General features: G+C 44.0%; 2 protein-coding genes and 1 pseudogene across 3 annotated transcripts in view; 1 reads left to right on the top strand and 2 right to left on the bottom strand.

The window, feature by feature from the left end:
• Positions 1–2,797: 2,797 nt before the first annotated feature.
• On the bottom strand, positions 2,798–3,531 carry LOC126571144 (dnaJ homolog subfamily C member 16-like; annotated as a pseudogene).
• Positions 3,532–9,636: 6,105 nt separating this feature from the next.
• LOC126578078 (cilia- and flagella-associated protein 20-like) lies at positions 9,637–16,233 on the bottom strand. The gene is made up of 3 exons (XM_050240334.1): positions 16,226–16,233; positions 12,523–12,703; positions 9,637–9,971 (listed from the first exon to the last, which is right to left on the bottom strand). The coding sequence occupies exons 1-3, from the start codon at positions 16,231–16,233 to the stop codon at positions 9,645–9,647; spliced, it is 516 nt and encodes a 171-aa protein (XP_050096291.1). The 3' UTR covers positions 9,637–9,644.
• Positions 10,935–23,482, top strand: part of LOC126570792 (moesin/ezrin/radixin homolog 1) — a 61,917-nt gene continuing 49,369 nt past the window's right edge. Inside the window, exon 1 of one of the 2 annotated variants that reach the window (XM_050228797.1) lies at positions 10,935–11,073. The gene's annotated coding sequence lies outside the window, so the exon portion shown is untranslated. Of the gene's footprint in view, positions 11,074–11,118; positions 11,281–23,482 lie in introns of those variants that run through there. The other variant, XM_050228805.1, reaches the window with a different exon arrangement.

Genomic DNA, 23,482 nt, shown 5'->3' with positions numbered 1-23,482 from the left:
CTTTTTGATTAAATAAATGCATTTAATTGCCGTACGATAATCGTAAAACGTCTCACGAATTAATTTGACCCAATTTTCAGTTAACTTTGGCCGTTTTTCCAGTTGCACCACAGCTGTTCCTATTCAACGGGAACAGCCGGTAGAACATACATTTTCCCACGAACGACGAAGGACAGAACTGTCTTTCTCAACATAAAATAAACGGGAATGATGATCGCTTTTCCGCACCGTTTTCCACGGTTGTAACGAAGCAGAATGATCATTCCACCTTCTCTATAAAGGTGCCGCAGGTGTTACGATGAAGCACACAGATCCAGATACGAAAAGCGTGGAAGAAAAGGGTATCATCGGCCGAGCTAAGCGATGATAAAAATGCAGCGCGATCTCCGCCCACGCCAGCAAGGAAGGACGCGCGTGTCCCTTGCGAGGGCGATCGCTGCCAAGCCTCTCGAGATCACAAGAAACGGAAGGGTTAAAGTGGAGCTGACTAAAACAAATGGATACTTTTGCTTGCTTGCGCAGTTGCCTAATCAGAACGGAACAGCATTACAATAGCAGAACAATTGGCAACAGCATCCGGTGGCCAGTACGAAGCCAACACAAACTGCGCAGAATGTTCCAACATTGAAGGGGGGTGGGGTTGGCAGTGAAGAGGGCGTGTTCGCCAGCATAAGGATGTGATCTACGCGGAGGTGATAAGCACCGAAAATGGAGGTATTCGTTGCAACCAGAACCACAAGAAAGGGATCGCAAATGGATCGTGTCGTGGGTGGAGATCGCGCTGCGTTTTACCACTGCATGTCCTCTTCGTTTCCTGGCAGAAATGTAGTCAAATATTGAATTGAATAATCAAGCAAAACGTATATGATTTGTTCGCGTACATCGTGCAAACTTGTTTACGGAAGCATGAGGCTTGATATACAGAATAATGCAAATTCTGCGTCTGTTTCTTAGCAGTAGTGCAACAGGAAAAACGGCCAAAGTTGAGGGAAAATTTAAAACAAATCAATTTGCGGCAAGGTCTGCCATAGTCGTACGAAAATTAGAAGCATTATTGTGCCTGTAAAACACGAAAACTATGCGAAAAAAGGCGAATCAAATCGCGGTGTCATATATGCTTTAATTTGCCTTTCGTGACAACTTTTTGATCTGCATATAGTTTGCTTTCAATTAAAATCAGTGATCATCATTACAAACACGTCGAAGGCGCATCGGTGATGTTATGAACATTAGAAAATACCTGCATTTTTTGTCAAAACGCACGGTCACGGTTAGCCGTATTGATCTAGCGTTTGTGATCAAGTGATTTTCAATAAATCATTTAGTTCAGTGCGTAGCGGGTTCGTCTTTCCCTTCCCAAATCATATCATCTCCTTCACATCAAATCCCCATCATTCACACTCCTTCATCCACATACACGCAACTCAGGCAAACATACATCACGAGGGGGGGGGGGGCGAGCAGAGAGTGGTAAAATGAAGCTTCCTTTTTTTTTGATTCCATGCATGAATGTTGCTCAAAACGATGAATGCGCCTAGATGTGGGCAAGGCCCTGTAACCCATACGAGAAAGGCCCTGTAAGGAGTCCGAAGGGGCGTCAAAAAGGCCCCATAACCCATGCGAGTCACTCAATCTCGATTGAGTTATAGGGCCTTTCGTTTAAGCAAAAAGTGTCTCGGCTGGTTTGTAGGGTAAGGAGTCCGAAGGGGTAAATTCAAATTATTTGCTTCTCTTTTTTGCCGCTTTTGGCGCCACTCGCGCTTTTTTTGTTCTGTTCGGCGCCATATTGCCTATCGAATAAGAGGTCAACCTATCGAATAAGGATTTTGCTCCATGCAAATCAAAGGGAGTCTCCTTATTCAATAGGTGCACACAAAATTTCTGCCAGGGCGTTTGCTGCCGGGGCTGTTCGAAAATTTCCTAATTTCAAACTCAATTTTTGCTGATCGGGTTTCTTTCTCAGCCGCCGTCAAAGTGTCTATAGGAAACAGGTGAAGTCATACCCAAAGTGTCTATAGGAAACAGGTGAAGTCATACCGAACAAAATCGCTCGCGAAAATTAGAAAAATGATTGAAAAAAATTGACAGTCGTTGCCTATGTTTTGGTTGCGTTGGAGACGCTGTATTCGTTTTGAGAAGTAAGAAATCCGTAAAGAAAGTTAAAGTTTTTCCAGTTTTTCAGTGCTCTGATTGTTCTACATTGGTGGTTTTAAGATGCCTTATAGATTTTGCGTAGCTCCGTTTTGCAAAAATAACAATAATAATATCAAAAGGCTTGGCACGGTGGTTATGTTTCATTCTTTTCCGCAAGATGTGGAGTTAACCCGACAATGGGCAACATTTTGTAGAAAAGATGCAAATTGGCGTCCGTCTAAAAGTGGTGCTATATGTTCGGAGCATTTTAGGGCTGAGGATTATCAATTACACCAATCGCCACTGATTAAAAGCTATCATAATTTGCGATTATTGCAGACAACAGGTATGATACCTTGTTTACCTTTATTTGGACTTTTTATCTTAGATTAAAATGTTTCTTTTAGCTGTTCCTTCTATACTACAATGTAACAATAGTTATGCCGAAATAAACTGCATACTTTATTCTAAAAGAAAAACAAGTGTACGTATTTATTAGATGCGCAAATTTAAGTTTTTCAATGCAATGGAAATTATATTGGTAAGTGGATTTGTATCTGTGCCGGTCAGTGTGCAACCTTAAATTTGCGATGATTTACGCTCAACGGTGCCGGATGAAGTCGACCAGATGCTGTGCATTAAAGACGCTTTCACGGTGGATATACTATAGTAGTTGTGGCCGTCGAGGACCATGACAATGCATGGTAGTGAGTGGACACCGGTCCGGCGTACCAGCTACTCCTCGTGACCCGCATTGATCGTTCGAGCGTACGGTGTCGATCATCTTCTTGAACGAGTTGGCCGCTTTCATATAGTCGAAGCACCAGTCGGCGTAAAACAGCAGTATTTGCGGAGTTTGGCGGCTTTTGGGCAGGATGTTGCTCTCGTAGTACTTGGCGGTGATCGACAGCCGATGGTACAGGCTAATGTCCTGGTCGTCGTAAGTTAAAGTTATGTGCATCGTAAAAGTGTTCGAACGGATCCTGGAACCGGTCGTGTGGTGTAATCGGGCCGTTCCCTATTCACGATTGCATCCTCGTTCGTTATGTACGGCGTATGCCTTCCGACGCTCCGAGTCGGAAAGTAGCTCGTATGCCTGCTTGATCTCGACGAACCGCTGCTCCGCCTAAAAGTGTTTTGATTTGTCCGGATGCCTGTTTGATACAGTCAGCTCAAGTCCTAGCACGCCTGTGGCAAGCAATCAATACGAACCCAGACAGAGTGCTGTTCGGATTCTTACCATTCCTTAGCTTGCTGTTTGTAGGCTCGTCGGATCTTCTGTAGTGTAGCCTTTCGCTCCACACCCACGGTGACGTACGGATCCTTGCTGTCGTACTGCACCAGCAGGACGATCACAAACACTGCCAGGCAAAGCCAGTGCACCATCATTCGAGGCATCCATCCTTGCTCACGAGGCGATGCGCTCTTGATGCGCCTTACAAAAGAAGACACCCGTTCCGACGGTGGCAAACTAGGAATAGGAACGGATTTTCTTCCCTTATCACTCTTCCTTTGGATGCGCCTCGCGATTGGCAGACGATCTGCCGAGCCAGCTATCTTATATGATGAACAAAGCGCGCTGGAGCTGCCTTTATTCGGGCAGAAGAACCCACTCCTTCTCCTTGCTGCTCCGTGTTCGGAACAAGCGAAGTGGTTTCACCTTCGCCGGACTCTGGTCGGACACGCGATAACACCCTCCTTTGGATGCACTGAGCATGTAGCGCTGATGTGATTGTCCATCACACTCCGATCGTCTCCGTCCTTTTGTCCTTTAACCAATAGTCTAAGCCGACAGTGACCGGCTATCGGTGGAAGCCGGATCCGGGCCTTTTCCACTCGTTTCAGAATCAGAGATAGCCGGCGTTTTCGGCCCCTGCTGACACGTTGTTAGCCACAGCGGGGCTGCTCGTTTGTTCTAAAATTAGAAAATGTATCATTTAAACGAGCAAAAGTAGAAAATATGCCTGATAAAACCATTGCCCTTTTTCGGATTCAAACGCACGCTGGTTTGGTGATGAACGTAAACAAGGCGTCGAATGTCAAAAAAAGAAAAAAAGCAAAAAAGAAAAAAAGTGCTATGACTTCACCTGTTTCCTATAGACACTTTGGCCGCCGCAGCCTTCCTCCCGCTACGACGCACGCAGAGGGAAAGCCGGATGGTTCACTGGGAAGTCGCAGTGTAGAGAACGTCTTACCCCGTGTACACACTGCACAGAATCTGCCGGTTTTTTTTTTTGGTGTCTAGCGAACCGGTCTGAAACCGATTAGAACCGCAAGAAGAAAATGACAGATCTTTCCGCCCAGATATTTTCTGGGGCTACCATACATCACTATACAAATTTTAGTCCGGAGTAACGCTGAGCGAGATCGCAAATGCCATCTACGACGTGAGCGAAAACGAGAAGGGGAGAGTGACACCGAGAAAAGAGATGCCAAATCACAAAAGAAGCAAGTGCGAGCGAGAAAGGGAGAGCGTCACGCTGAGCGTCACGGTACTCGAGTGAAGCCAAGCGAAGAAAGACTGCGCGAGTGCAGAGCGTGCTGTGATGGAGAAACCATAGAGAGCGAATGGCGCAGGCAACTTGGTTTTTCAGAAACGTGCGCGTGAAATGGGAAAGCAAAAAATGCATCCAATGAATGATTTTGACCCACGAAAATGAATGAAAACCCATTTTACTGATATGTCCGATTTGATTTTCGTGAAAATCGGTTAGGGCACCGTCTGGCAAGGCATAATGGGACAAGCAAACGGGCACTGCACTTGCCGTATGCGACCACGGCGGTCAGAGAGTGCGCGGGCATAAGGCGCACGGGCTCAAGCAGCTTGGTTTTTCAAAAACGTGCGCATGAAATGGAAAAGCAAAAAAATGCATCCAATGATTATTTTATCGATATATTGCCGATCGATATCGATATGTTGCCACTGGCCTGCAAGGCCTAATGGAACAAGCAAACAATCAAGAGACTCGGTGTATGCGCCAGAATGGAATTGCGGTAGGAATGGTTTACTGTCCTTTCCTCAAATGGAACCGCACTGTTTAAGTAATCTGATGGCTTATGCTCGATTGCTAATTGATCAGATTTATTAGCATGTAGGGATCGATCTATTCCGATGCACGCGACTCGAGAGAGTTAGGGAAACAATGCAAACGAAATGGCTCGAATCTCCGAACTGACGCAAATCTTGAAATACATCTCGATTCATCTCGATATGCAGAACCGAACCCGACATACTAAGGCCACTATATTAACGCGGCACCGATCCTGTACCATTAAGTCGCTGGCCGTCAAGGCATATTGCCACAGGCAAACGCGCACTGCACTCGCTGCATGCGACAAAATACAATCGCGGTAGGAGGAATGGTTCACTCTCCGTCTGCGATTGCTTCTATGCTATCAGAACGGTCCTGCCCGCCTCGATAGGCCAGATATTACACCTGGACCTGATAGAAGCTCCTGTTGCTAAAGAGTCATCTTTGCATTCTTTGCATTAGGACCCGAAGCCAATCGAAGATTGTTCTGGCTCTGATGTTGTCTCACGGGCTTTTGCCATGGGCAATGCATGCTACTGCAAAATATTATCGGCAGGTTTCGGCTGTTCGGTGGATATGCTGTAGGGCTGTTTGATTATCGCCAGATCGTACCGAAGACAACGGCTAATCAAATGACGAAACAAACCATTACAGCATGTGTTAGGATCAAGGGTAAAATTATGCTATTCGAAAATCAAAAAGATGGCAATGGGACGCGCCTGCTTTACTGCTCCATACGGTGAGAACTTGCAGGACCTGGACCTGAACCGGGAGGTAATGACAATCAACCTGGTGCAAGGTCAATCGCTACACCACGAGAGCCCTTCCTCCGGTGACATCGCGAGCAAACGCTAGGAATTGTAAGGAATCAAATTGAAAATGAGTCAACATGGAAACGGTTAAAATGGAATGGAGGGACATGTTTGATTGTTTGGTGAGAAATGGAAAAGAAATAATTTCAAACAATCATTTTTTCAAACGAAGCTCTGTAACCGGGCGGTTTAGCTATGAGAGCACATGGCTGGGAGTTGGCTTATCAACCGCTGCATTCGCCAACAGCAATGTTCATGCCGTGAAGATAAAAAAAAATGTGTAGCTATCGAGCCTCTTTGATAAAGAAGAGATGGATAACATTAGAATGACATGGAAGAGCATTTTTGTATGCTAGGGAAAGAGAAAAATAATGAAATTCAAAATAATCCTGCTTTCGTGCGTAGCTCTGTAACCGGGCCGCTTACCTAGTTATCTCCAAATTATGGGCAGTATGTACACGGGGTTATGCTCACAATTTTGACAGTTTCGTTCCGTACCTAGTCCAGCTCCTATCCATTCTCTCGCAGCCGTAACAGCGCCTCTAGACGTTGAAACGATTCTCAGGTTCAAGAATTTGCTCAATTGAGCTGAGCCTGGCCCGAGACTCGTACGAGAATCGCTTTGCTGTCAAAATAACAGGCAATGACAGATAGTTTGACAGGTAGCTCAGCTGAGCCTCAGACCGTTTCTACACACAGCCAAAATTTGGCGGCTAAAGTCAAAATTGTCGGCAAAAGTCAAAAGCTCCATATAAAAAAAATAATGGTGTGTGTAGGGACGCTTGAAAAGAAGAACTTCAGAAAAACTACAGAATCATCGCGAAATAACTTTAACACACCTGCAAACAGCTTTTTTTTAAAATATAATATGCTTTAAGCTGATCGGCAGACACATAATGCTGCACTCCAGTGTAGGCCGTACCGTAGATGTAAATTTGTCTCCATCTGCCATTATTTTTTCCAAAATGTTGGAAAAATGAAGTTCTCTTTTTTTGACTTTAGCCGCCAAATTTTGGCTGTGTGTAGAAACTGTCTCAGGCTCGCTTTATTCTCAGTTTCTACACGAGCGAAAGCATTCTCGGTTCGGATTTGTACGGATTTTACAGTCTCAATTCGCAGTCTCGGGAAATTCTCACACCGTCTAGATGCGCTGTAAGAGTGTTTCTACACAAAACCAAAATTTGCGCTGCGAGAGCGCAATTGTCGGCAAGTGTCAGAAAGTCCGGTAAAACGGGTCGACTGCCCCCGTGAACTTTTTTATCGTTTATATTTCATTTTCCCGGGCGAAATTCATTTTAATTAACGCCCAACTTTTGACCCACCCTTATAAACGGCATGAAAACGATAAAATTCAAAAAGATAGAAAGAGAGGCAACTATGAACGAAAGAGAGAGAGCATACTTTCGATCCGGTCAAACGTACGAAACGATAAAAATGCAGAAATAGCATGGCGCATGCGTAAGTCACTAGAGTGAAGGAGATAGTTATATTCCGCTATGCCGTCCCGAGGCAACATGGCCGGTTTGTTGGTAAACAAAACAACGCCATCTGGCGGTCGCTGTGATGGCCTCTGCAGATGGCGTTGATATATTTGCCTCCCTCCTTCCGTTTGAATCGGCGGTTGGCGCGTGCGCCCAGTGCACCATGGTTTCTCGCTCAGCGTTCAGCCATGCCACACACGGCTGGCCGGTTGCTAGCGCACTCGTGGTGCGTCCGCTGCTGGCCGGCTGGCTGCCCAGCACCGACCGCTCCGCGACACCTAAGACATCTGGACAGCATTTTCAGGCTGGACATTGCTAGGTGCGGAGTTTGACTGGGGCGGTACATCTCCGAAACGATAACGGATGTGTCCAAAGGTCAGCTCAGTGTGGACAGAAACCACACGCTGAGCATAAGGACAAAAGCTGGCTTGATCTCGACAATATATTAGGTTGTCGAATAAGTTTTTTCGTATTTTTAGTAAAACTTCAAGGGGGTATATTTTTGGTTTCGAGCAACTTTATTCAGGTGCTTATTCTGTAACTTGCGATTACGATGGCCTCAGGCGTTCAATGATTCATGCGAATTTCGAAACGTTTCGAAAACAATAAACAATTCAAAATGACAGTTTGAAGTAAAAAAACTGTTAATTAACTTGTTTTTTTCGGTATAAAAACGACTTAACCTTTGTAATAATAGTATACGATTAGCAGAAAGAAATTATTGATGCACAATCAGGACGCTATAACTGTTTTTCAGATGCTGGATGCTCGATGTAAACAGAACGCCAGCTGTCGACCACAAAAATGCACTCGACATGCAGGCGATCGTGAACACCAAATGAACACAAAATGAACCAAATGAATCATCGCCTATAGGCCATCGTAAACGCAAGTTACAGAATAAGCACCTCAACCAAATATGATCCATTATTGTCTACCACCTTTTGCCATTTTTCGGCCAAAGACATAATGCCTTTAGTGTAAAAACTCCGTGGTTTATCATTAAAAAACTGGGATACGAAGTTTTCACATGCTTCTCTTGAAGCTAGCCGAACTCCACTAAGGGAGTTTTGCATAGAACGAAACAAATGGAAATCCGATGGTGCAAGGTCTGGGCTATATGGAGGATGCATCAAAACTTCTCAGCCAAGCTCTCCCAGTTTTTGCCGAGTCATCAAAGATGTGTCTGGTCTAGCGTTGTCATGGTGGAAGACGATGCCCTTTCTGTTGACCAATTCTGGCCGTTTTTCTTCGATTGCTTGCTTCAATCTCATCAATTGGTCACAGTAAAGTCTAGAATTAATAGTTTGACCAGTCTGGAGTAGCTCATAATGATTGATTCCTCTCCAATCCCACCAAACGCAGAGCATAACCTTCCGCGGCGTCTTCCTGGCTTTGGGACTGTTTGTGTAGCTTCTGCATTCTTGCACCATGATCGTTTTCGCACGTTATTGTCGTATTTGATCCACTTTTCATGTCCTGTAACCATTCGCTTCAGAAACGGTTCGATTTCATTCCGTTTCAGCAAAGAATCGCAGATGTTAATTCGGTCCAATAAACTTTTCGCTGACAATTCATGCGGTGTCCAAAAATCGTGCTTTTTTTTAACCCACCCTTTTTTAAATGGCTCAAAACGGTTTTATAGTGAATGTTTAGTTCCTTAGCGATGTAATGACTGCTTATGTGACGATCCTGGTCTATCCTTTCAATAATTTCATCGACTTTAGCAACGATAGGTCGGCCAGAGCGAGGTGCATCTTTGACATCAAAATTTTCAGAACGGAAGCGCGCGAACCATCGTTATGCTACACGAACTGATTCAGCATCGTCCCCCTAAACATCACAAATTTAATTGGAGGCTTGCGTGGCATTTTTCCCTTTTTTGTAGAACATTTTCAAAATATAGCGAATTTCTTCACTATTTTCACTCATCTTTGAACAGCTATAACTTTTTGGCCACTGCTCCAAATTCTGTTTTGTTTTGATTAAAAGATACATCAAATGTCACTTAAAACAACGAGGTATGATATGACATAATATGATTTATAACGGTGGAGATAGACGACTCCAAAGCCAGCTATTGCCAAAATACGAAAAGATTTATTCGACTTCCTAATATAAGTCGTGCGCGTGGTTGCATTTCCGATCAATATAAGGTGATATATGGACTGCCGCCACTGACCTTCTTAGCACGCCTGCTGTGCGATGGCTTTCGACTGGGGCTTCTGTATCGGTAGGAACAGCTTGAACTCTGCCGGAAGTTCGTCCTCCGAGTAGAGCCGATCGGAAAAGTAGACACGCCTTATCCGACAGTTGGCATGGATTTGCACGCGTAACGTTTCCACGTAGTTCGTGCCGTAGGCGCGGCGTGTGAAATCCGCCAGATTGAACTGAATCTGGTTCCAGCCCTCGTCCAGCCGCATCGGCATCGTGCAGATGAATGGTTTCACGCGAGTCGTCGACTGATAGTTGCTGGCGCGAAACCGCCGCCGAACGCTCTTGTCGCCCATAAGCTGTTCGAAATGGAAGGAGAGGAGTTAGGCTCCCAGATAACGAAAAAAAAAAGCGGGATCCCCCGGATATCGATCCATACCTGTCTTTCTGCGCTTCACCAAACAAACTAAATAGCGCGAAAGCGAATTAAAACAATTAAAGCAGTGAAAGTTGATGGCTTTGTTTTTGGCGCTTCGAGTACGTTTCCCACCGGAAAATGAAATTTGAATTTTCAAAACGAATTCGCCTCTACTTTCAATTCGCTTTGGTAACCTATAGCTGTGCCTTTCTTTTAACGGTTGGCCTTTCCCTTTCTGGCGCATTGGCTAGGTAGGAAATCGGAAACCCTGCTAAAATGGTTGCCAATTTATACTGGCGAAATCCCACAATGACATTTAGGTGCTCATTCTGTAACTTTCGATTACGATGGCCTCAGGCGTTCGATGATTCATGCGAATTTCGAAACGTTTCGAAAACAATAAACAATTCAAAATGACAGTTTGAAGTAAAAAAACTGTTAATTAACTTGTTTTTTTCGGTATAAAAACGACTTAACCTTTGTAATAATAGTATACGATTAGCAGAAAGAAATTATTGATGCACAATCAGGACGCTATAACTGTTTTTCAGATGCTCGATGCTCGATGTAAACAGAACGCCAGCTGTCGACCACAAAAATGCACTCGAATGCAAATGAACACAAAATGAACCAAATGAATCGAACGCCTGAGGCCATCGTAATCGCAAGTCACAGAATAAGCACCTTAAGCGGAGAGTTCACGGGGGCATTCGACCCGTTTTACCAGTTTTTCTGTTGTCTTTTTTTCAAGCGTCCCTACACACACCATTATTTTATTTATATGGACTTTCTGACACTTTTGGCTGTGTGTAGAAACACTCTTAGCTGCCAAATTTTGGCTGTGTGTAGAAACTGTCTAACAACGGCCCAATCCCACCCCATAGCGGGTCCAAACGGTCGGGTTTGCCCGAGTGTACACTTGCACCCTGGCCGGTTTTGTACCTCTTCATTTGCACTTCACAGTTTGTGAGGTGAGGTTCGTGACTACGGATGTGACTTAAGTCGTGTGAGAGAGAGAGAGCGTCGCCCGTCGCTGAACAATCGTATGATTTTTGTTTTTTTTGTTTCCGATTTTTGTGCTCTCAGCAGCAAGGCAATAGCAGCAGCAGAAGCAGAAGTAGCAGCATCAATAGTAGCAACAGTAGCAGCAAGTTAGCGGCAGTGCAGTGAAGCGGTGGTGCTAATTAACTCGCTAGTAGTGGTGTGCGCGCGTGTGCGAGCGTCGGAATTCGCTTATAATTTCGTGGAAGGTGTAACGTTTGTTCTTGTCCTGGGATGGGCGGAGAGGGTGGCTTAACCACATTTCGGGCCCTTTATCGTCGATCGGTTGTCATATGTCGTTTTTGTGTGTTGGATGATGAATCATCGTGTTCCTCGTCCTCTCTCCACCGATCTTTCTTTCTCTGTTTTTCTTGCTCTCTGTATCGCGTCCCTCCAGCAGCTCGCTTTCCAGGGACATTAATAGATAACTTTCACGAAATCACCGCCGCGTCGTCGAGGTTGTCTTGTTTTTTAGCCAGTCCGTCGAAATGGCGTTGATGTGTGTGAGGGGGTGGTAATTATACCCTTTCTTGTTCCGTGTTTCACGTGCAGTCTTATTACATTGTGTGTGCGTGTGTGAGGGTGGGTGGGTACATTGTGGCTGGCTAGAACACCCTAAAGTACCGCATAGCAGCGTGCTAGACACTCCAGGGAGCAGCTAGCCTCATCCCATTTGTCAGACATCCAGGAGGATAGTCGCTGCCATTGCCACCTGATGGCCATTCGCCTTGTGACGACGCAACTCCAGCGAGCTAGCGGGCAAATTCTGTAGCTGTGTGCATGCCGCGCGCCGCTGAAACCACGTCAACCACACTAGCACCACTCTCGCGTTATGTGTGTTTGTAGAATAGCATATGTGTGTCCATGCGTTGGCAACATACTTTTGGTGCGGTGGTGGTGGTGGTCTAGAGTGCACGGGGTTTTCCATTCCATTCCATTCGACTCACGGTATTCGCGGTATAGCAGCAGTTACGAGTTCCCGTACACCCCACCATCAACGTGCCCTTCCTCAACCGCGTCGCTTGTCGTCCTTCCTGGCTTTCCCCCTCCGCATCTTCCGGAGTCTAAACGTTCGACGCAAGCAAGTTAGACGTTCGAGAGACTCTCTCTCTCTCTCTCTCTCTCTCTCTCTCTCTCTCTCTCTCTCTTTCTCTTTCTCACTCCCACTGTTCATGTATATCGGTCCTCTCCTCTGTCTAACGATTATGCTTTAGCATCTCTCTTTCGCTCGGCCCATCTTGTCCAAAGGGTTTCCCGTACCCGATGTTTCTCACACGCACAGACACGTACACACCGGGTAGACAGAGGGAAAGGGAGAGCGCATTCTCATGTTTCGCACGCTGCAACAAACAACAAGAAGCGACCAAGCCACCGCGGTGTGTGATGTGACGGGAGGCAGGCAGTGGCCGTGTAGCGTGGAAACCGGATCCGCACAAAGTATTTTCACTTACCAACAGCAGCAGCAGATGGACGCGCGGAGGGCCATAGTGTCGTGTAATGAAGAGAGGCGTACATCGGGGTAACAAAAGCCATGTATGGGTGCCCACTAAGTGTGTATCGGTCGATAACGAAGACGACGATGGTATTCCCTCCGGTTGGACTGCAATAATCGCAATCGCAACACCCCAATACCTTCATGTACTGAACATGTTGTCTGACACACACACACACACAAGCATCTGCACGGACCGAATATTCGGTAAAAACCCGCTATTAGCATCCCTCTCACGTGAGTGCTTTGTATGTGTGCTCTTTTTCACAGGTGCAGAACTTTGGAATGTTTCTAGGTAAAAGACTACCCAGCAAACCACGGCACTCACTTTTTCGTATGCTCACTGTAGGAGTGAGCGCGACTTCCGATGAAACAGCACTATTCAAACGCCTCAGCGAGAACCTTTGCTTATGAGCGCGAAAGAGATGGTCGATGAGATGGAAACACTTTTAGCCGCGTTCATCGTCGCCGCTTGAAAGCGCGCCGGACTTGGATCGAATCTGGACTCGGCACCGCGATTTGATGCATTTCGTATAATTCTCGCTCTTTTCGAATAAATAAATGCATCTAATTGTCGTACGATAATGGTACAACGTCTCAAAAATTTATTTGATCCAATTTTCACCCGAACTTTGGCCGTTTTTCCTGTTGCACCGCAACTGTTCGTGTTCAAAGGAACAGCTGGTAGAACATGCATTTTCCATATTTCTTGTCCCATTCCTTAATCAAACAAGTGTGGAAAATTTACATGTACAAATGATACAATTTTTGCTTGATTATGCAAGTGGATTTACCTGCATTCTTGCCATCAGTCGACCAGCAATAGAACTGTCTTTTTCAACATAAAATAAACGGGAATGATGATCGCTCTTCCGCACCGTTTTCCACGGTTGTAACGAAGCAGAATGATCATCCCACCTTCTCTACAAAGGTGCCGCAGGTGTTACGATGAAGCACACTGATCAAGATACGAAAAGCGTGGAAGAAAAGGGTATCATCGGCCGAGCTAAGCGGTGATAGAATCGCAGCGCGATCTCCGCCCATGCCAGCAAAGAAGGACGTGCGTGTCCTTTGCGTGGGCGAGAGATGAGAAAGGGGTGAAGATGTTTATCTTCCTGATCATATGCGCATCATTCTGTATCGGAATAATCCACACAATCGCTGTCAAGGCGCACAAGAAACGAAAGGGTTAAAGTGGAGCTGGAAAATGGCTAAAACAAATGGATACTTTAGCTTTCGCAGTCGCCTAATCAGAAAGAGCAGCATTACAATAAGAGAACAGTAGGCAACAACATCCGGGGGCAGTACGAAGCCAACAAAAAATGCGCAGAATGTTTCAACATTGAAGAGGGGATGGGGTTGGTAGCGAAGAGGGCGTGTTCGCCAGCATAAGGATGTGAACTACGCGGTGGTAATAAGCACCGAAAATGGTGGTGTTCGTTGCAACCAGAACCAAAGCCATTATCGTACGACAATTCAAAGCGTTCTTGTACCTGTAAAACGCGAGAATTATGGGGGAAAATGCGACGCAAATCGCGGTATTAAAGTTGCTATCGTATCCTGCTTCGTGACAACATCTGCGGCATTTTAATTGATGAAACATATACTCACAAACGGCTGATATTTGTGCATAAATCGTCGCATGTTCATCTGTCGTATTCGTGGCAAATGCCACGATAAGTTTTAGAATAAAATATAGCACATTCGTTGCTAGCTTTTTTACCTTTCCTGCACAAGAAAGATGACACACAAAGTGCATCAATCCAGTTGCACATTGTGGCCAGCGATTGACCAAAACTTGTGTTGAAGTAGTTTTCATGATTAATACCTGCGACAAGGTAACAACGCCTTGATTCAACCACAATTTTAATTGGTAAAAGAATAATCAATACCAATTCCATGCTCACATTCCACCTAGTGGGGTCAATATTTGATGCATTTTTGGTGCATCGATGCACGATTTGGTGCACGATGTAGCCGTTGTGCGGTATGATCGTGTGCGCGGTTGCCTATACGCCCGTGATACGTGACACCCAATTTTTTGTTCGGCAAATTGTTGGTTTTCCATTAAAATCCGTGTAATTCATTATGAACACGTTGAAGAAGTCTCGGCGACATTTTGAACATGAAAAAACATGCACTTTTTTGTCACAACGCACCATCAAGGTTAGCTGTATTGATGTAGCGTTTGTGATCAGGTGATTTTCAATAAATCATTTAGTTCAGTGCGTAGCGTGACTTTCCCTTCCCAAATCCTATTATCTCCTTCACATCATCACGTCTCATCATTCACATTCCTTCATCCACATACACACAACTCAGACAACCACACATCACGACATACCACGACGACCAAACGAGAACGGACTAGAGCTAGAACGGGAGGGGTGAGGAAGATAGAAAGAGAAAGAGAACCGTCGAGCCTTCAAAGTTGACGGGAATAGCTTTTTTCTTTTTTACAATCTTTTAAAAAAGTCGAGCTGTTTCAACCGTTTTTTCAAAAGTTGCGTTGTACCCTGTTGTTTTAAACTTGCCCAATCTCTAACGTTCACTGCTCCAAACCTCATATGTCAAACTCGCCCAATCTCGAACTTCAGGAGCATTTCCGTGATGTTCGAGATAGGGCGAGTTGGGAACTCATTTTGGTTGGCGGGGTAAAATAAGCCCCCCCCACTCACGGTGAGCTACTGAGTGACCGAAAAAATCGCTAATTTCAGCATTTTTCGTAACCTAATCTTTATTAAAATATGGGACACTCAGTAATTCACCGTGAGTGGGGGGCCTATTTTAGTCTTTTACAGCGCATCTAGACGGTGCGAGAATTTCCCGAGAATGAGAAGAGAATGAGAATTGAGACTGTCAAATCCATACAAATCCGAATCGAGAATACTTTCTCTCGTGTAGGAACAGAGAAAAAGCGAGAAATGAGCTACAGCTGAGCTTAACTGTCAAACTATCTGTCATTGCCTGTTATTTTGACAGCAAACCTATTCTCGGGCCAGGCTCGGGCCATTCTCAGCAAAATTGAGCAAATTCTTGAACCTGAGAATCGTTTCACCGTTTATGTGCACTGTTACCGAATTGCCGAGAATGAGAAGAGATTGAGAATTCACATCCGAATCGAGAATGCTTTCGCTCGTGTGGAAACAGATAGCTGAGCATCAGCTGAGCAAGCTGTCAAACTATCTGTCATTGCCTGTTGTTTGTTTGACAGCAGCTCATTCTCAAGCGAGCATGGGCCATTCACCGCAAAATTGAGCATAATCTTGAGATTGAGAATTGTTTCACACTCCTCTAGACGGTGGAGCAATTCTCAAACTTCTTTCAAGTTTCTTTCATTCATTTTTCTAATCTTTGTGAGGGATTTTGTTCGGGATGACCGCATCCGAATCATCCGCTGCCGGATCCGCAGTCGGATCCGCAGCCGGACACCCAAACACCGCTCTCATCGCACTGCAGGGATGGCCAGAAATACACATGAAAAATGGCTTTTTTCAGTTTTATGACACATTAAACACTGTTATAAACGTCCAATGACCATTTTTACTCACCTCAAGACTATTCCGGCGATGCTTTGGCAGCTTTCCGCAGCCCCGGAATTTGCTGGAAGGAAGGTGCCAAGCATCAGATTTGATCGTGCAAATTTTGCTTTAATTACTTACCGGATCATGCAGTGGTCATTGCCGTGGGTGGAAAGTAGCCTACCTCGAGCGCGATCAAAGTGTCTATAGGAAACAGGTGACGATTAGAAAAATGAATGAAAAAAACTGACAGGCGTTAAGCCGGCGATACATGAAGCGTAAACTCTCGTATAAACTCAGAGTGAAATGCCAAAAAGTTTACATTTGCCGTTTACACGGTATAAAAAAGATTATAGGTCCACGTAGCATAAATCCTAGCGTAAACGCTGTTTGCAAGCGATTTGCCTCTCTATATTTCCTTTTTGTGGTTTGCATTAATAGTGAGTGATCATTACTAGCATTTTTAATCTTTTTCTTCGGAAAAAAGATCCTATTTTTCTCACAAAAGTCGATAAAAGTTCAGTGTAATTCGGATTACGCGTCTCAACCCGGTCATGTAAACATGTTCAAGTTTAAATTAATTTTATATTAATTTTTTTAATTTTAATAATAAAATATTAATTTTTACGCTTGAGTTTACGCTTCATGTATCCCCGGCTTTATACTCTGAGTTTATACGAAAGTTTACGCTTCATGTATCGCCGGCTTAATAGCTGTGATGGCGTTTATTTGGCTGGAAAATCACAACCTTTAGTTATAATTCGTGAGCTTAGTCACCTTAAAATGATCAAAATGTTTTTGTATCGCTCCATAAATCGATACAATGGTACTGATAGCATTACAAAACGTTATGGAAGTGGACTAAAACAAACCGCAACATCGCCAGAAATGATTCGGAAAGCGAAGGCCAGAATTCAACGACATCCGCGTCGCAGTCCATAAAAATCTCGCAAAAGATATGAAAATTTCGCTCGACCCTATGCAACCCATAATGAAAAATGAACTCAACGTTGAGCCTTACAACTTCCCAAAAGGACACAATCTTACACCGCAGCAAAAATAAATTGGGTGCGAACGAGCAAAGGAGTTGTTAAGCTTGCAAGCTTTTCAAACATTCTGTTCTTCGATGAGAAAAAATTGCAAATCAATCAGTCCATAACCTCTAAAAACGATCGTGTTTACTTGACCGATGGTTCATACTTGAATTTGAGCCTAAGTACGGCAACTCGTAGCAATTTCCCATCGCAATTATTGGCTTGGACCACTGTGACCGCTGAAGGGCGCTCTCCAACAGTTTTCATCGATCCTGGAGTCAAATTGAAAGCGACACATTATCGATATTATGTTTCAGAAAGTGCTTTAGAGCCGAGGACACGTAATCATTTCGGTCGCAGACCATGGACGTTCCTGCAAGACTCGGAATCGTCTCATAAAGCTCGTGCGAACCAAGAATGGTTAAAAAATCATGTTCCACACTTCATTTCGTCCACACATTGGATTTCGATTTCGCCAGACGCAAATCCGATGGACCATTCCATCTGGTCCAAGTTAGAGAGCAAGGTGAGGACTAAAAAATAAGCCAGTATGGATGCGATAATGTAATCGATTGTACGAGAACGAGCCAAAATACCGCAAGATCACATTCGTGCAGCATCCATTTTTTTCGGGCCTTTGAAGGCTACAGTCGAACCAAATGTGGCCACATTGAGCTAAAGCGAATAGTTTCTGAAAATTTGATTATTTTAAAACAATTTTGTCTTTGAAATCAATACAAAATCATTTCAAACAAAAAAGTTATAGTGTTTTGAATAGGTAACACTTCATGTCAGTAACCCTGTATTATTCACCGAAAAACTTGCTCGAACATTTTCGTCTTCCCGGGAAAGCTATCAATCTGGCGGATCGTGTGTGTTTACACGGATGATCCTCGAGGGGGGCGCGAAGAACGAGGCAGGAAAAAAACCGTCTGAAGCGAAAAAAGGATAGCACCAAGGATGATCCGAGAAAAGAGAGAGAAAGGAATAAAAATCTGGCTAGAGAGCGAGGGAGACAGCAACAAAAATTGTGCCAGGATTTGCGTACAAATCCTTCCGTGAGAGTCAAATGTCTGCGGGGAATAGTGGGTTTTTACCGAATATCCTGTTGGCACTGTCAGCTCTGACGCCCTGCCCAAAAAATTGACCGGTAAAAGACTAAAGCGGCCCATAGACGATCAACTTTGTTTGTCAACTCTTGCATGCAAGTCGATTGACACCAATATATTTATCGTGTTTGGGCTATTTGAAGCTTCTGTCAAAAAAGTTGAAGATTTTTAGAAAACTGAAAATATATTGATGAGGCTGAATATTGGCATCGTTTGTGGGCCACAGCGACGAAAACGATGCGCCTGTGGCCCTGATTGATGAAACATTAAGGATTAGTCCAATGTTGCCTAAATACGAGGAATAAAAATAAAATGACAGTGTGATGCAATTTTCGCATTAAAAACATTGACAAATAAAGTTGATCGTCTATGGGCCGCTTAAAATGGGCCCCCCACTCACGGTGAGATACTGAGTTTTTTTTTTATCCGTTTAACAAACTAGGTGGAATACTAATGTACGAACCTGAGGAAGCCCCTCAGAAACAGTGTGGGACTCACACCCACTAAACCACTAGCTTGGTTTTCCGTTACCACCATGCTGCTGTATGCCTCTTTCGAGATGACTCGCAGCAAGGGTGTAATACTGAGTGACCGAAAAAAATTCGCTAATTTCTACAGTTTTAGTAAACAAAACTACATTAAAATATGCGGAAACGCAAATAAATGAAAAATTAACATTTAATCAGTTAAAAAGCGAATCTAACCAACTATCCCCGGAGGTTGAGGGAGAATTAGTGAAACGTCCCTCCAAAAAGCAATCAGAAGCGCGCAGATATCTCAAAAGGTCTCAAATCAGTTTATTTTAACAATGATGTTGAACGCGAACGGCTTGCTGATTTCCAATCCTTTTTTATGGTAGTTACAGGGTGTACCATAAAAAATGAGAAAATCCTTTATCGAAGTTTCAAGCCATTTTTTTCAGCTACTATTTTAAAAACTTTAAATTGGCTCTTATTTCATTGTTTATCAAAAACAAACAAAATTAGTGGATTTGCCAGCCTGCTTTTTTAATTAATTTCTCCATGCGTTTACGAATTCGAGAACACCCTTGGAGACATAGGTGTTAGTGAAGGGCGCTCGGAATCGCACCCACGATTCCACTCCGATTCCGCCTGCAAAAAATCGGAATCGATTCCGAGCCGGAGTCCATTCCGAGCTGGAGTCGATTCCAAGCCGGAGTCGATTCCGAGCCGGAGTCGATTTCAAGCCGGAGTCGATTCCAAGTCAGAATCGACTCCGGGAGTAGAGCTTCCGACGCTACCGGAATCGAAATAAGTCTTGACTTGAGGGAGGGAAAGTTGGGTGCAACAGTGACTGTTCTTCTGCTTTGATCTGGCATTCGCCGTACATATGGATTGTTTTGCTTTAGCTTCCGCTGTCGTTTTCGCGGCCCACCTGCTGCTGGACCTCCGGAGCTATCAATGATTGTAGGTCAGCGGCCACCTTTTCCCTCTTCAACGAAACTGTGTAATTAAATGCACCCGATTCATTCAATACTTGGGTGTAAGCCGTTTGCGCTTCTCCTACATTTAAGAGGATATACTTAGTTAACGCTTTTCTGCTTTGGCATGGTATTTATTGACCGTGAAAATTATCAGCTAATTGCTGCAATACCCAACAACACTCATTGTTTAATGGAGCCAAGATCACAATGAATAAATACCACAAACAGTTCAACATTGACCTTTAGAAGTTTATTGATAACATGATACCTGATTAAAAGCCTCAAAGTAAATCATTATTGAACTGTGGCTGTTGTGTGACTTGGGTTAATCTGCACAGAATCTGCAACAACACCTCCACCAAAACCGGCCACCCCCCACAACAAACTGGAATCGTGGGAATCGATTCCGGGAGTCGATTTCGGCTAATGTCGGAATCGTCCGGAATCGATTCCAGGCGGAGGCCTGTTTTGCCCATCACCATTGGTGTGGTTCACAGGTCTTAGGCCGAACAAATGCCCATATTGAATAGCCCAATCGAATTCATTCAGGAGCGCTTGGAGGGCATTAAGTCTTTCGACCAAAAATTCATGCTCTCTCTCAACCATGTTTGAGTCCGTTTAGACGTATGGAAGGGCCTCCATCTTGCTGAAACGCAGCATTTTTTAGAGATTCGAAGTTTGCTTAAATCCATGGTGAATGGTGTTCCTTCAAAAAATTACACACATCAATATTCAATTTAATATGACGATAACCGTTTTCTTCGTCTTCAAAACTGACAACCAACGTGTCGATCGGTCATGTCAAAGATGTTTTATCCTTCCAACTATTAAATTACGCTTCACCCTAGCACTAGAGGTTACTTTTAGGTCATATTTGGCCAACCGATGCATGGAGGATCTTGAGATATTCGTCTCTTTTGCAAACATTCGTATGGATCGCACTGGATTTCTATAACTTTAGTTCTGACCGATCTTACCACTTTTTAGTGCGCTCAGATCGTTGCCGACCACTACCATGTTTTCTAGGCCCTTCATAAATAGTTCGTTTAATCCTGTAAACAATTCCAAAATGACATCCGAGCACCTCTGTTATTTCTATGAATTTTTTTCATAGGCGCGAAGCAAACTCGACACTGTCGCCTTTGAATACATTTTTCCGAACAAACAGTTTTTGCACGAGTACTTTTTATTCATCATTTAGTAGATAGGAGTCTCACGAATACACCAATACCCCATATGCCATGCTGGTGTTGAAAAAAATGTCAAAACAGCAATGAAAACATTCTAATTTTTTTATAGTACACCCTGTTTATGTTCATCGATCCCCCGGCTGGCCTGAGTTTATCATATCAAGCGATATAGCTAGATCTCAGTAAGACATTTTAAAATAAGGAGGTACTATACTAAAGTTGCGTCTAAACTAGAGCGAATGCATCGCGAATGGTTCGGGACGAAGTTTATTTTTACGTCATCCCCATGCAAGTGCGCGAAAACTTCATCGCGAACACATGAATGCCCGTGTAGGGAGCGAATGCATCGCGAAAGCATCACGAACGAACGAACAAGCTGTCATTTCATATAAAAAAAGCCCTTTGGCGGAGCTCTGTCGAAGAACACAAGTCTTCGCGAAGACTTTTGCTCAGACTGAGCAAAAGTCGTCGTGATGCATTCGTTTTTAGCAATCCTCGGGTATTTCCCTCAGCTTGCCTTTTTAAATAACGATAGAGACGAGAGGAGTTGTAGTTTCAGTCACATTTATTCATCACATTCAGAATTGCACGCACGAAGTGGGTTTCGCGAGAGGTTGCACGCACGAAGTGGGTTCGCGAAAGAGATAAACGTGTGGATACGTTGAACGCCGAAATACAAAAAGCCAAGATTCAAGGATTCGCTTGAACAGGTGCGTCGCGCAGCCAGCGTTTATACGCGTGGCTTGGCTACCTGACCTGCGATCACCTTGGCGCGAGCTGCGATCGCTACACGTTTGTCGTGTGGAAGCAACTTAAAATAAGGAAGTACTAAGCTATGTAGCTCATAGGAGCTAACTTAGATCCATTGTAACATTGTTGCAATTTTTTTTTTAGTTAAGATGCCAATTGTTACAAAAGAGAAGTTGAACAGCTTTTAGGACTGATCCACGAAACAGTCAGCGACAATGCCAAAAAAATAGAAAACTAAAGACATATTTGTTGACGTAGACTTTTGTTGAAATTGAAACAAAACACACACAACTTTGTTATTTTTGACACTATTTTCCATCGAATACTACAAACTCATTTGTCCTGCCCGGTGTCGAAAAGGCGTGTAATTTAGTGTGCCTGTTGTCGAAGCGGTGGAAGCTGGATCGCTATCCTTCCTTTTCCTTCCTTGCGCTGTTTATGTTTTCGCCATTTTCTCGCGTGCCACCCATACGTCGCATGCAGGATATTCACACGTACACCATTCCAGCACATACCCCCAGCACACACACACACACACACACGAAGGATTCCCCGAAGCAGTCGCTCAACAGTGCTCCCATGGATAATAAAACTGCGCCTACACGACACACAAAGTATTCGCGAATAGTTTTGCTTACTCAGAGCAAACTATTTACGAATACTTTTTTTCTTCGCTAGAAGCTGTCTAGCTGTCTTTATATGAATTGATAGCATTTTCTGAAGTTCTCGTCGTGAAATTCTTCAACATTCGCTGTCGTGTAGGTGCAGTTTAAGAAATATTTTTTTAGTGGGTCCCGTCCCCTTTTACGGGGCTGTTACGTTCCCTCATCGAACCCCTTTAGACAACTTGGCGCAATCGTTTGTATGCGCCCACGTATGTGTGTGTCAAACGCTGACACAACAATTTTTCTTTGAAATGAATCCTTCTTGGTTGAAGTTGATGTAAGTGCTCATTTTCCCAGTCTCTACGCCTGCATTTTCTAGGCGTAATTCATTTGGTTCATGTTTGTGTTTATTTTGGTGTTCATCTACGACTACTGTCGTGTGCATTTTTGTGATCGACAGCAGGCGTTTTGTCGGAAAAAACGGTTATAACGTCCTGATTATGCATTAATAATTTCTTCCTGCTAATCGTATACTATTATTAAAAAGTTTAAGTCGTTTTTGATAAGAAAAAATCAAGTTAATTTACACTGTTTTTTTTCAACTGTCATTTTGGATTGTTGACGGCTCTAAAAAAAAGCGATTCACTTTAATACAACGTAACTAGTGTTTTTTAGAGCTATCGTGTGCGTGACCGATGTGACGTCATCACATTTAGTCACATCACAAGAGCGAAGGAGGCAACTCGCTCACTCCCCTGAAAACCTGCCGAGACACCTTTTCGTATGCTATGTGTAGGAGTGAGCGCGACTTCCGATGAAACAGCGCTATACGAGCACTCAATCGAGCAGCTTGAGCGCACATCGCGTTGAAGCGCGAATGAGATGACTAATGAGATGGAAATACTTTTAACTGCGTTCGTCGCTCGAAAGCGCGCCGGACTTTGATCGAAGCCGGACTCGGCACCGCAATTTGATGCACCTTTTTTAATTATAATAATTCTCGCACTTTTCAAATAAATAAATGCGTCTAATTGTCGTACGATAATGGTAGAACGTCTCACGCATTTACTTGATTCAAATTTCACTCAACTTTGACCGTTTTCCCTGTTGCACTGCAGGTGTTCGTGTTCAAAGGAACAGCCGGTAGAACATGTATTTTCCATCTTTCTAGCATCATTTCTTCGTCAAAAAAGTGTGCACGATATACATGCACAAATGATGCACTTTTTGCTTGATTATGCAAGTACATTTGCCTGCATTATGTCA

Source organism: Anopheles aquasalis, chromosome X (assembly GCF_943734665.1).
Source record: "Anopheles aquasalis chromosome X, idAnoAquaMG_Q_19, whole genome shotgun sequence".
Classification (NCBI taxonomy): domain Eukaryota; kingdom Metazoa; phylum Arthropoda; class Insecta; order Diptera; family Culicidae; genus Anopheles; species Anopheles aquasalis.
This window is presented reverse-complemented; position numbering and strand designations above follow the sequence as displayed.

Coding starts and splice junctions, on each gene's coding strand:
- LOC126578078 (XM_050240334.1), bottom strand. Junction 9,972..12,522: donor TCCATCTGCTGCTGCTGTTG/GTAAGTGAAAAT, acceptor CATTTCGAACAG/CTTATGGGCGACAAGAGCGT.